The 12,259-nt window shown below is 42.8% G+C and overlaps 1 protein-coding gene across 1 annotated transcript in view; it reads left to right on the forward strand.

Moving 5' to 3' along the window:
* Positions 1–12,259, forward strand: part of Epsti1 (epithelial stromal interaction 1) — a 105,297-nt gene that overhangs the window by 72,108 nt on the left and 20,930 nt on the right. Inside the window, exons 8-9 of the mRNA XM_036199508.1 lie at positions 5,826–5,858; positions 7,644–7,727. Coding sequence (XP_036055401.1) covers positions 5,826–5,858; positions 7,644–7,727 — 117 coding nt within the window. The remainder of the gene's footprint in view (positions 1–5,825; positions 5,859–7,643; positions 7,728–12,259) is intronic.

Here is a 12,259-nt window from a genome sequence, read left to right on the forward strand (position 1 = left end):
AGCTGGATCAAGAACAGAAAGGGAGAACAAGGAATAACAGACCATGATAAATGAAGACCACATGAGAACAGGAATAGGCAGAATGCTGGAGAGGTCCCCAGAAATCCACAATGATACATCCTCTGTAGACTGCTGGCAACGGTCTAGAGAAAGCCTGATCTGACCTAGTCTGGTTATCAGATGGCCAAACAGCCTACCAGTCATGCTGGATTTCAGTTCTTATAGGAGCTTTGCAAACCTGCTTTCCTAGGGAATAGTTTAACATCCTCCTTTCTTCTCCTGATAGTCCACAGTGGTGTGACTGAGTAGGGGGGTTTTTATTACTCCTTTTCAACTTGGAAACTCATTTCTAGTCCTAGATAAGTTTCTAGTGTTACTTTCTTTTTATTCATTTCCCCTCATGGAATTCCGATTTCTCTAATCCCAGGCCACCTGGATTTATTTTCTAACTTTATCTTTTAAACATTTTTTTCTCCTTGAATTTATCTTCCAGTCCCTTTAGTTTCTGCCTGCTGACACACTTTTGTGACTTTATCCTCCAAGTGTTTTATGGACTTGATTGTGGAAATCTTGGTCGTTTTCTAGGAATCTGTTTCCAGTTCTTTGGAAATAATGTAGCACCCTTTTCATTTGGGCGGCCACAGTGCAGGAGACAGAGGTGAATATACCACAGAGGGCATCGGTCTGCAGGATCCTATGCAGCCTTTGCCTGCTCACCATTGTTGCCACTTAGGCTTGCTGTGTCTGCTTTCATTTTTTCCAGAGAATACACTTTGGATTTCCTGTGAGGGCTGAGAGAATTAGCACTTGAGTTTTCAGGACAAGGGCAGGCAGAGGGGGCCAACAACCCTTTGGACTTTCTAATAATTTCTTTCTTTCATCTTCCTGTGGCCCATCTGGTTCCCCAAATAGCCGGTGCATCCATGTATTACACCCTCATGCAGCTCCGAGGAAGAACAAGGGAGGGGGCTGTCTGTTTGTGTTTTGAATGCAAAATGTCTCCCATAGACTCACGTATTTGAACACTTGATCCCAGCGGCTGGTGGTGTCTGGGAAGGTCACAGAACCTTTAGAACAATGGTTCTCAATTTGTGGGTCACGACCCACCTTCACAGGGGTCAGAGATCAGATATCCTGCAAATCATATATTTGCGTCCTGATTCATAGCAGTAGCAAAATTAGTTGTGAGGTAGCAGTGAGATAATTTGGTGATTGAGAGTCACTACAGCATGAGGAACTGTATTTGAGGGTCACAGCCTTGGGAAGGTTTAGGACCATTGCATTAGAAGGTAGAGCTTCTTCACCGAAGGAGGTGAATAGACAGGGGTGGGCCCTGAGGTTTTATAGCCTGCCCTTCTCTGTTCACTCTCCTCTTCCTGACTGTGGATGCATGTGACTGCCACCAGGTTCCTGCTCAGGGCATTTTGATCCTCTCATAGTGGAGGAATGGGTGCCCTTGAACTGTCAGCCCAAATAAACTCTTCCTCTTTTAAATGGCACCTTGTTGGGTATGTTATCACAGCAAAAAGAAAAGGAACTAATCTCCTCTGCACTGTCCTCTGTCCCCTGCCAGCTTCTCTTGTATCACTTTTTGTTTCTTGATCAGTTTGGCTTGATATATTTCCCTCTGTGAGTGATGATGTCTCTTGCATAAATTTTTTTTGTATTTATTTTATTTCTCACGTGTTTTCCCTTGTGTGTATTGTTGTACTATATGCCTGCAGTCCCCTCAGAGGCCACAAGAGTGAATTAAATCCTTTGAAACTGGAGTTAAGATGTTATTTGTCCACCATGTGGGTGCTGGGAACAGAACTTGGGTCCTCTGAAAGAACAGCTATTAATCCTTCTGAAAGAGAATAAGAACATGACTCAAACTCTTTGCTCAAATTAAACAAGCTTTATTTTCTGTCAGACAGGGCTATTTCCTTAAAGTGGGGTTTGGGAAAATAACATTGAACATGAGAAAAAGTGGGGCTTATATAGCCTAAAGAATTTTAGGGCGAGTTGGGGATTTAGCTCAGTGGTAGAGCACTTACTTAGCAAGCACAAAGCCCTGGGTTCGATCCTCAGCTTTAAAAAAAAAAAAGAATTATGAGACTAGGCTAGGGGGTTTCTTAGGGGTTTTGTTTATGTAGGAACTTGTCAGAACATCTCAGAATTATTTGGCAGAACATCTTTGTAGTACAAATCTTAAATAGGCTTATAAGTAAAAAACAATCCTGGGAGCCAGATATTGGGGTGAACGCTGAAAGATCAGAGAAACAGAACAGGCCACAGCCAACCTCACCTTGCCAACTTCTCAGCTGATCCTGTTTCCTCAAACTGGAAGCCTCTGAGTCTTCATCTGAATGGATCTCAGCTGAACTGCTGCTCAAAGGCCTAAAAGCTTAACCAGGCTCTAGTTCCTAGTTTTCATGCCTTATATACCTTTCTGCTTCCTGCCATCACTTCCTAGGATGAAAGACATGAGTAACCATGCTTGGCTGTTTCCAGTGTGGCTTTGAACTCACAGAGATCCGGATAGATCTCTGCCTCCAGAATGCTAGGATTAAAGGTGTGTGTGCCACCATTTTCTGGCCTCTATGTTTATCTAGTGGCTGTTCTGTCCTCTGATCCCATAAGTTTATTAGGGTGCATAATATATTGGGGGACCCAATATATCACCACACATCTTATCTTGGTGAAGGTCAGGATATAGAGTGTCAGAGTCCATGTCAGATTCCAGAAGATAGGTCAAGATATGATCAAACCCAAATTTTCCAGTAAATAGGAATGGACTTATTTTGACCTTGTAACAACATGGCTTAAGGTGGAGTCAGGTTGGCCCATCACAGCCAATGCTAGTAACCACTCAGCCATCTCCCCAGACCCAACTTCTCTTGATTTTTGAGAATAGTTTGCTTTATTTTGCTTTGTTTTTAGGTTAATCTTTGAGAGAAAAATATCCAGAAGTACAAACATTCTTACTCCATCACCTGACATGAAAATTTATCTTGGGATGATATGAAGCCCTCCAAGTTTATGTGTTGAAACCTAAACTCGAACATTTTAGAATGTGAGCTGATTTAAAGATAGGAGCTTCACAGGGCTGATCAGTATGAAATTCAACATGAAACTGAGAGAGTTACATGTAGAAGGAAGTGGTGGAAAGAGAAAGAGATGAATATGACCCCTACAAGCCAGACAGGAAGTATAAGAAGACAAGGGATGACTATGACCCTACAAGCCAGACAGGAAGTATAGGGAGACAGGAGATGGCCAGACAGGAGGAATGGGACAGATAAATCCCTTCTTCACAGTTATAAGGAGTAACCTTGATTTTGAAATTAATCATGTCTAGAACCATGAGACAGCAGATTTCTGAACTTTGAGCCACCTATCTGGGCTGGTTTGACATGGGAGCATGAGCAAACTCTTTAATAAACATTGTTTTTCTAATTTAACTTTTTTCGTGCAGTATGTTTTGATCATGGTTTTTCCCTTTTTCAATACCTCCCACCTTTCTATCCACCCAACTTCATCTTCTCTCTCACCCTAATTACGCTCACCTCCCAGTCCCACCCCCCATATCCTCCCCTCATCCCTGCCATGCCCCCCGAAAAGAACATTAAAAAAAAAAATCAAACCAAGCCCAGTGCACACCTTTAATCCCAGCACTCAGAAGGCAGAGGCAGGCAGATCTCTGTGAGTTCAAGGCCAGCCTAGGCTACAGAGTGAGTTCCAGGAAAGGCTCCAAAGCTACACAGAGAAACCCTGTATCAAAAAGAGACAAAAAAAATAATAAAAAATTAGGGGCTGGAGAGATGGCTCAGTGGTTAAGAGCACTGGTTGCTCTTCCAGAGGTCCTGAGTTCCCAGCACCTACATAGTGGCTCACCACCATCTGTAATGAGATTTGGTGCCCTCTTCCAGACTGCAGGCATACACACCAGCAGGATACTGTATACATAATAAATAAATCTTTAAAAAATAAATAAAACCAAAAATGAAACAGAGCAATTAATCAAATGTAAACAAGAACAAAACAAACAAACAAACAAACAAAAACCCCATCTCCCCATCACCTCTTCAATTGTCCTGGTGGCATTAGGAGTGATTTGTCACATAGTATTCCCTTTTGTCCAATCAGCTTTACTAGCAAATGTTCATTGACATGAGTCATTGGTCAGGTCCAAGGCCTCTGGTTTCAGGTACACCGTCACCACTGGATCCTTCACTGAAATTCTTCTGGGATATCCCGTGCCCCTCCACCCCCCAAGTTATGGAGATCCTGTGGGAAGATACCCTTCACTAGCCCCAGCAGGTCCTAGATGGGATAGATGCTAGAAGCATGGGCCAACCCAAGGCCCAGCTTCAGGTCTGAGTGGTAGCTGAGCTGGTCAGTCTGGGCCATTGGGACCACCTCCCTCAGGCAAGAGAGCACAGCCAGCTCCCCTATGCCCATGCCATCATAGTTAGTTCTCCCTCACCTGTGGTGAGGGGTGGAGTAATCTCTCCCAAGTACAGGGGCCAGCTCTCCTGTGAAGGTCAGGGCCAGCTCTCTTGCTACAGTGTTTAGCAAGAGACAAGGCCAGCTGTCCCAGGGCCAGTGAAGGGTGAGCTGGCTCAGCATGTCCCTCTGATTTTTAGTTCCTATGGCTCCCTGAGGTGACATGGGCCACAGACATCACTACAGACCCCAGACCCCAGCTGAAGCTGGACTACAGACTTAGACATGGCCTTTGGCGGCAGGTGGCTGCCCCAGGTGGCAGTGCAGGCCACTCAGATCAGACCAGCACAGCCCTAGTGACAGTATGGCCCTCGGGCACCAACATGGCTCTAGACCTTGGGTGTCTACATGGCCTCCGATGGTAACAGGAACTTTGGACATTAACACAGACCCTGGCTGCGGTAGTGCCATGGACCCAGACATGGCCCTTAGCTATAGCTCTGGGCCAGATGTCACCATGGCATTGGGTAGCAATGAAGGCCACTCAGATCTGCATGGTCCTGGCTGCATGGCTCTTGGACACCAACATGGACTCAGGTGGCTGATGAGACCCCAGGCAACCACACAGCCTTTGGTTGTACCAAAAGCCACAGACGTTAACACAGATCCTGGCTGTGGTAGGACCACAGATCCAGGCATGGATCCATGGCAGCAGCCCGGGTCTGGATGTCACCGTGGCCCCAGGTGACAACAAAGGCCACCAAGGTCAGCATGGCCCAGTTGCAACATGGCCCTTAGACACCAACACAGCCCCACATTGTGGCCAAGATCCCTGAAATCAGTAACCCTCAGTGGCAACAGGAACCACAGACATCAAGATGGCTCAGCCATTAAGCAATAGGTTCACAACCAAAAATAGTCTCCTTTCTTAATCAGTTTCTTATTCATTCTCTGAAATACAGCTTAGCATTACCCAGTTGGAGGAGGTGTCTTTGACCTATTTGATTAAATGCCATCTTTTCTAGCTTCGTATGTTACAATAGTTAACATGAATTGGAACTGTCTCTCTGACTTCCACACAAGGTTATTAAAGTCTGAAGTTTTGGATCTTGTTTTGATGCAACACTTGCACATAGGTGGCTCAGGTATTGTTTATGAATGAATGCCTTTTAAACATTCAGGTATTGTTTATGAATGAATGCATTCTGAGCACAGCTTTGAGAAAAATGGAGAAAAGTGTGCATTGCCTTAAGGACAAAACTTCGGTGTCAATTACAATATCAAGTGAATATTTAATGCTACACAAATATGAATGCAGTGATTTAGGCTTGGCTAGTATTAAGAACTAAGAAAAAATAGAAAATAAAACATATTTTCTCCTGTATTCCTTTGAACAGAAACTTCCAGTCCTGCCTAGAGATCCCAGTTGGGTAAGCATGAATTGGGGTTGCAAGTAACTTTGAGCTCTCTATAGCTAAGGTATCAGGTGACTCCTTGGTTCTTGCAGCCTTTTATATGGCACCTCATATGCATAAGCCTCTTATGTCTCAGCTGAAAAATAAGACTCATATTCTGATAAAGAACAATGTGATACATTTATAAGGAAAGGATTCAAGTAGAATTCATGTTTCTTGCTCAAGACATAATATTTACTTGCATTCTGCCTTGCTCCCTGGGTCTCATGTGGAATATTTGTGATTAAGATTAGCTTTCTCTACTATAAATAGAAAGTGCATGAGAGAACCACTACCCACTTGCTGTGGCTTATCACAACTCCATTGTTTGGGTACAGAGATAAGAGAAAGTCATGGTGTGGAGGATGCTTGTGTGATGAAGCAGGCTTTGGATATATGAGAGATTTCTGGACACACAGAGCTCCACGAGCCTCAGTGATACTTCTGCATGATGTGATTCTAAAAGCTTCTCTCCCTCCCTGGAGAATAGTTCTTGCTGGTAGATGGTGGGAGATGGATTTTTATGGTTATAAGAATGGGGGGGGGGATGATCTAAGAAGTACTTGAGAAAAAAATTATAGTATGGGAACAGGGGGAACCAACTACAGAGGCTAGCCGGATTTCTAGTCCATAGAATGAGGACTGAAATATGTGGCTTTCTCACTTGCTGCTGCTGGGAGTTTTATGAGATGAATGCAGTTTCTGGAGCGCAGGGTTATCAGGTTGTGCTTCCTGCCTTTTGGAGGCTGGGACTACAACTTCAGTGTGAAGTAGAAAAAGTACATGACAGTTGAACAGGATACAGATAGTCTGGGCTCACGATGGGGTTTACACCCAAATAAACGAATTGTAATTTGAAAGCATTGCAAGTCAGAATGTATGTAATGTATCTAACCTAGGGAACACCCTGGCTTAGCATCATCGCAGGCTGTGGAGTGTCAGTCATTTATCCTCCTGATTGCATGGCTGACAGGATGTGTGGCTTGCTCCTACCGCCAAGCATCCAGAGCTAATGTGTTACTACATATCACCAGACTGCAAGAAGATCAAAACTGCATGCACATCACTTTTGCACAACCATAAAGTTGAAAAAAAAAAAAAAAACCAACTCACAAGTGAACCATCATAAGTCAGGCACCATGGCTACTTGCAACCTCATATATTTCATAATAATTGGACTGTATATTGGGCTATGATGGTGAGTCAGAAAGAAGGTGCCGGTTCTCTCAAAGCTCCTGTGGTCCAGGAAAGAATTTTCATCTCCTTCTCTTGGGAATAGAACTGTGTGTCAGGTACACATAAAGGATTAGAAAGAAATACATCTTTGTAGTTATGTGTTATCAATCACCAATTGGCAGAGTTTAATAGGATACCACAAATGAGCAGTGGTCTTGGGAGTGATTCTACAGTTACTGCTTGTCTGTGAGAGGGACCAATCAATCGGTTGGAATAATCATGAAATCTTTAGCTTTCCACCAGAAGGGATGAATTATGTCAGTTATCTCTGAGGAGAAATTTTACAGCTTAATTAAACAAACATTTAAATCATCCTTTAAAATGTGTTAGATGATTGTGCTTATACTAGCCTTCTTTTTATATATCCCAGGGGATGTCTTCAGATGTATGCATAAATCACTCAATAAGCAAGTGTGTATGGAAAGCTTAGTGTATGCTCCACGTGGAGGCTGAGTTATTAACAGCAGTCCCTTGGTAGGAAGATGGATGCACTGAGTTGATGCTTCTCTGCTTGTACCTTTGCAGGCCAGTAGCCAAACACACAAGGATTCTCTACAGAAGGAAGACAACCAGAAATCGCAGAAGATGAAGGATGAACAACATCAGAAGGTATTTATGAGGCCTTCCTTGTTACTGTGGATTGCTTCAAGTACCAGGTGCTTGTGAACGCTTGCTGAACAGACATGTTTAGATTCTTAAAAAGATTTTGGAAAAACTGACAACACATTGCAAACAAAAGGTGAATTCTAGGTTTGTTCTATGGAGGTGGTTCCTTCCAGCCAAAATGTTTACTTATGTATCCCTACAGTGGGTTGTACTGTGTTGGCCACAGCTGGTGCTGGCAGTCCATGGAGAAGGTGAAAATACACATGTGACCACAAAACATAACCAACCCCCCTATGAGCCAAGGATAGATGAAGTTATAAATGGCATCCAGCAGAGATTTCAGGGCTTTGAATAAAAGAAGTGTTATGAAACTGGGGTAGACATCTGTACACACATGTATGCAAATGCAGAGCATCCAACACACTTTGAGTGAATGCAGAACCTCCTAACTTCTGAGTGGCTGGATTTCACAACTGAAAATTTCTAGTCTCATAACTAAAACTATTGGGATTTGATGGCCAAGCATGCTTTCGGCAAGCAGGCTCTGGTAGTGGAGCATATAGGTAATTAAAAGCAGGCAGAGAAGTCAAGCCTTGTACTTTTAATTGTATGGACATTCAGGACAGTGTGGTAACCACTGCTACAGGGAAACAGATGCAAAGCTGTGAGAACAGCATTGTGGTCCATCATGGTGCTGATGGCCTTCTCCTCAGCTACAACCCTGGCTTGTCTAGAGGATTCTACTCTATATGGCCTGACCTGTGTGCCAGAAAATGGAGGGGCCGTTCCAGGCCAAAGATCCAATACTAGTTCATCTCTCTGTCTGGGGAAAGTCCATTCTCCTTGATCGTGATTGGTTTTCACCATGAACATAGGCTGTAGATTTGGGCAACCAGGCTAAGGGAGATTGCCTTTCAGTGTTGATTTGAAAAAGTCTGTTCTTCTCATTAATTATCTTTCAGGTAGATTTCCTTTTTGTCTTTCTATATTTTATCCAATAGTTCCCATACCTCATGTTCTTAGTGTTTATGTGGCATTTTCCTATCACTTGGTGTTTACTCCTCTGTGTTACTGGTCTAAAATGTATGTCCAGTGATAAAAGGGGCTGATTTTCTTTCACTCAGTGTCATGGCCTCTTTTCAGTTGTGGTTTGATATGTCCTCATTTTCTGTGGTTGGTAGTTCATTTGCACATGTTTGTACTCTTGCCACGTAACTGACATTTCATTCACAATGTTTTCTTTATTTTTATGATCTCTGGGTGCATTTTCTCTGTTGTGTTTATTAATCACTCCCCTCCCCTCCCCTTCCATATTATGAGATTTACAGTGCTTCTATTTCTGTTTTTAATCTTGCTGCACCAACTCTGCTTGTCTCTTCGGATCTGAAAATGCATGCATCTCTCTGGCTTTCTGTCTATGTTTATTCCCTTGTCCCGTCACTGCTCACCATTCCTGGGACATCTATCAAATGGATTCCAGACAGGCAGGATCAGCTCTCCACACGTCTGCTCCTTCCCTCTGCATCTCGTTCTGAAGACGGCACTGGATCATCCCAGTGACTGCAGTCTCTCAGGACTCTGCACTGTGTGCTTAGTTGACACATAGATAGGATTCATTTGCTCACCCAAACTGCTCATTGGCTTTATTGTAGCAATATTCTGCCTTATGAATCTAATATTCTCATCTCTCTACTGATGGTTACTATCCAAACATTAAAGTTTTCTACTTCATATACCAACTGTATTTCCTGTTTTCTCTCCCACACATTTGTTTCTTCGTGTTTGGTGATTCTTGCTTATGTTCACCTGGACCCGAGATAAGCAGCCACGGTCCTTAGGTGTGGCGGCTTGTTCTGTGGTCACAGATCCCTGGTATACTATTTCTCTGAGCTCATTCTCTCTTCCTCTGTTTGGTGTGATGGATTGAGGAAAGAAACCAACACAAAAATGCCCTGGATGCCCTTCTTCAGTAGAGATGTCAGTATTCCCTCACAAAGCTCCCATGGAGGCCCAGTTAACTCAGCTCTAGTGCATCCTGCTCGTGTAGTCCGCCATGTACTCCATGCGGGAGACCTGCTCCCTCTTTCTCCCCCAGGGTACTCTTGAGGAGGGAGAAGTGAGAAGTAGACAGAAGTATAGAGGAGAGAGACAGTTAGAAACACAGGATTGTGGTGGTATTGTGTTCTCCGAAATATTGTGTGTTCCCTGAAATAAACTTATCTGGGGTCAGAGAGCAGGATGGCCACAATATTAAACATAGAGGATAGACAGTGGTAGCACACGCCTTTAATCCTAGCATTCCAGAGACAGAAAAACCTTTGGATCTCTGAGTTCAAGGCCGCATTAGAAACAGCCAGGCATTGTGAATCCAGCCTTTAATTCCAGGGAGTGATGGTAGAAAGTAAAAAGATTATATAAGGTGTGAAGACAAGAAACTAGCAGCATTTGGCTGGTTTAGCATTTGGCTGGTTAAGCTTTTAGGCTTTGGAGCAGCAGTTCAGCTGAGATTCATTTGGATGAGGACTCAGAAGCTTGCAGTCTGAGGAAACAAAACCAGCTGAGGAACTGGTGAGGTGAGGAAGCTGTGGCTTGTTCTGTGTCTCTGATCTCCCAGCATTCACCCCAACTCAGGTTTGATTTTATTAATTAGAACTTTTAAGATTCCTACTACTGCTACACAGGATAGCCTCGGGAGGGCCTGGGTCAAAACCCACCAGCCCCTTCTGTCTCTACTAAAGGGCTTTGAAAGGAATGCTAAGGGGTGGAGCAAAAGATTCCCCACCCCACCCCTCCACACCCCACCCCTGCCACAGCACAGCCAAGTGCAGACCATCCCAGACACCTGGTGACCATGCACAAGGTCAAGCCATCCCCTAATGCAGCCCTGCTGGGTAAAGCAAGCTCAGATCTCACTAGGAAGCTTTTGTGGGCCACCACACTCCACGGAACTTACCTTGTCCTTTTTACCTTGTTGGCCTTTCCTATCCTTTCTAATAGGTTGATTGTACCTCCTGAGTTTTGTATGGTTATTGGTTTAATTTAGAAAGTGAAAAGGCAACAAAGGAAACCAGAAGGCACTCAGACAATTAGGAAACAAAGTTGTTATGGAAGCCACAAAAAGTAGTAGAGCTAGCATCTTATGGGAAATGCATGCAGAGCTGCGCACAGAGAAAGGAAATTATAACTGTTAAATCCATTGAATACATAAAAAGAAGAAGAAAAGTCATGAATTATGTACCAAGGAATTTACAGCAGAAACAATAAGTGAAACTAAAGGAAGTAATTAAGATAAGAACAAAAATTAATAACTTAATAATTAGAAACTTGACGAAGCGGCTGTTTAGCAACTCCAGCTGTGCGTTCTGTGATAACGTCAGCAGGCTGGAGGAATCTGCAGCAAGCATGATTTGGAAGAGATTAAAGGAATAGACACAAACATACAACCTTAGATCTGGGGGTCCAGAGAGGCAGCTTTGGGGGGGATTATGCTCCTGCTGCTGCAGGGAAGGCTATGCTAATAAGTTGAAAATCTCCATGAAGTGAATGACTTTCTCGGAAAACATAGAATGACAAAGAATTAAAAAGTGCACAAAGACAGATGAAAATACCTTGATTTGGAAAGTTTTCTGGGAGTTCCTTACCCCGATAGACTAAGCTTAACGTTAGAAGTAAGCTCTCTGGAATTTTTTACGAGGCAAATTTTTTTTCCTTATGCTTAGAAACTGTTCCAGATCAAGGAAAAGGATTAAACGTTTTAGTCTTTCTTTTAGCTATTGTCTAAGTATAGGTACATAGTAAGTGTGTGTACATTCACACACACACATACACACACACACACACACACACACACACACACACACACACACACACAGAACACAGATCTTTTAGATATAAAAGTTTCAAAAGATAAAGATTTAATACCAAAAAGAAAAGTAAAGTAGAATTTTTCTCTTAGGAAAACTATGGAGAAAAAAAATATTCATTGATTTGTTTTTGTTTTTGTTTTTGTTTTTGTTTTTGTTTTTTGAGACAGGGTTTCTCTGTGTAGTTTTGGTGCCTGTCCTAGATCTCTCTCTGTAGACCAGGCTGGCTTTGAACTCACAGACATCCACCTCCCTCTGCCTCCCGAGTGTTGGGAGTAAAGGCATGTGCCACCACTGCCCGGTGTTCAGAGATCTTTAAGTGGCAGGGAACAAAAAGACAGACGTTTAAATTAATTCTACCAGCTAAACAAAATTTTAATAAACTATAATAAAAAGGATATTCTTAGCATATGTATGACCTTCCAAACTAAAGTCCAGTATATCTATCATTAGTGCCCAAATACCAAAATGAATAACATAGGATGCTTATAATTCCTACCATATAAACCAAGATCATTCTGGAAATTCTGACATAGTGTTCCTCAAATCTATTTGATGCAAAACTGTTAATATTGCATGGAACAGCTTTGGGAATTACTTTAGTCAACTCGATAAGGCAAGAAATGAAAATTTAAAAGGAACATTTTTAATTATTGGAAATAAGCTAATAAA

This window comes from Onychomys torridus, chromosome 9, assembly GCF_903995425.1.
Source record: "Onychomys torridus chromosome 9, mOncTor1.1, whole genome shotgun sequence".
NCBI classification, from domain to species: Eukaryota; Metazoa; Chordata; class Mammalia; order Rodentia; family Cricetidae; genus Onychomys; species Onychomys torridus.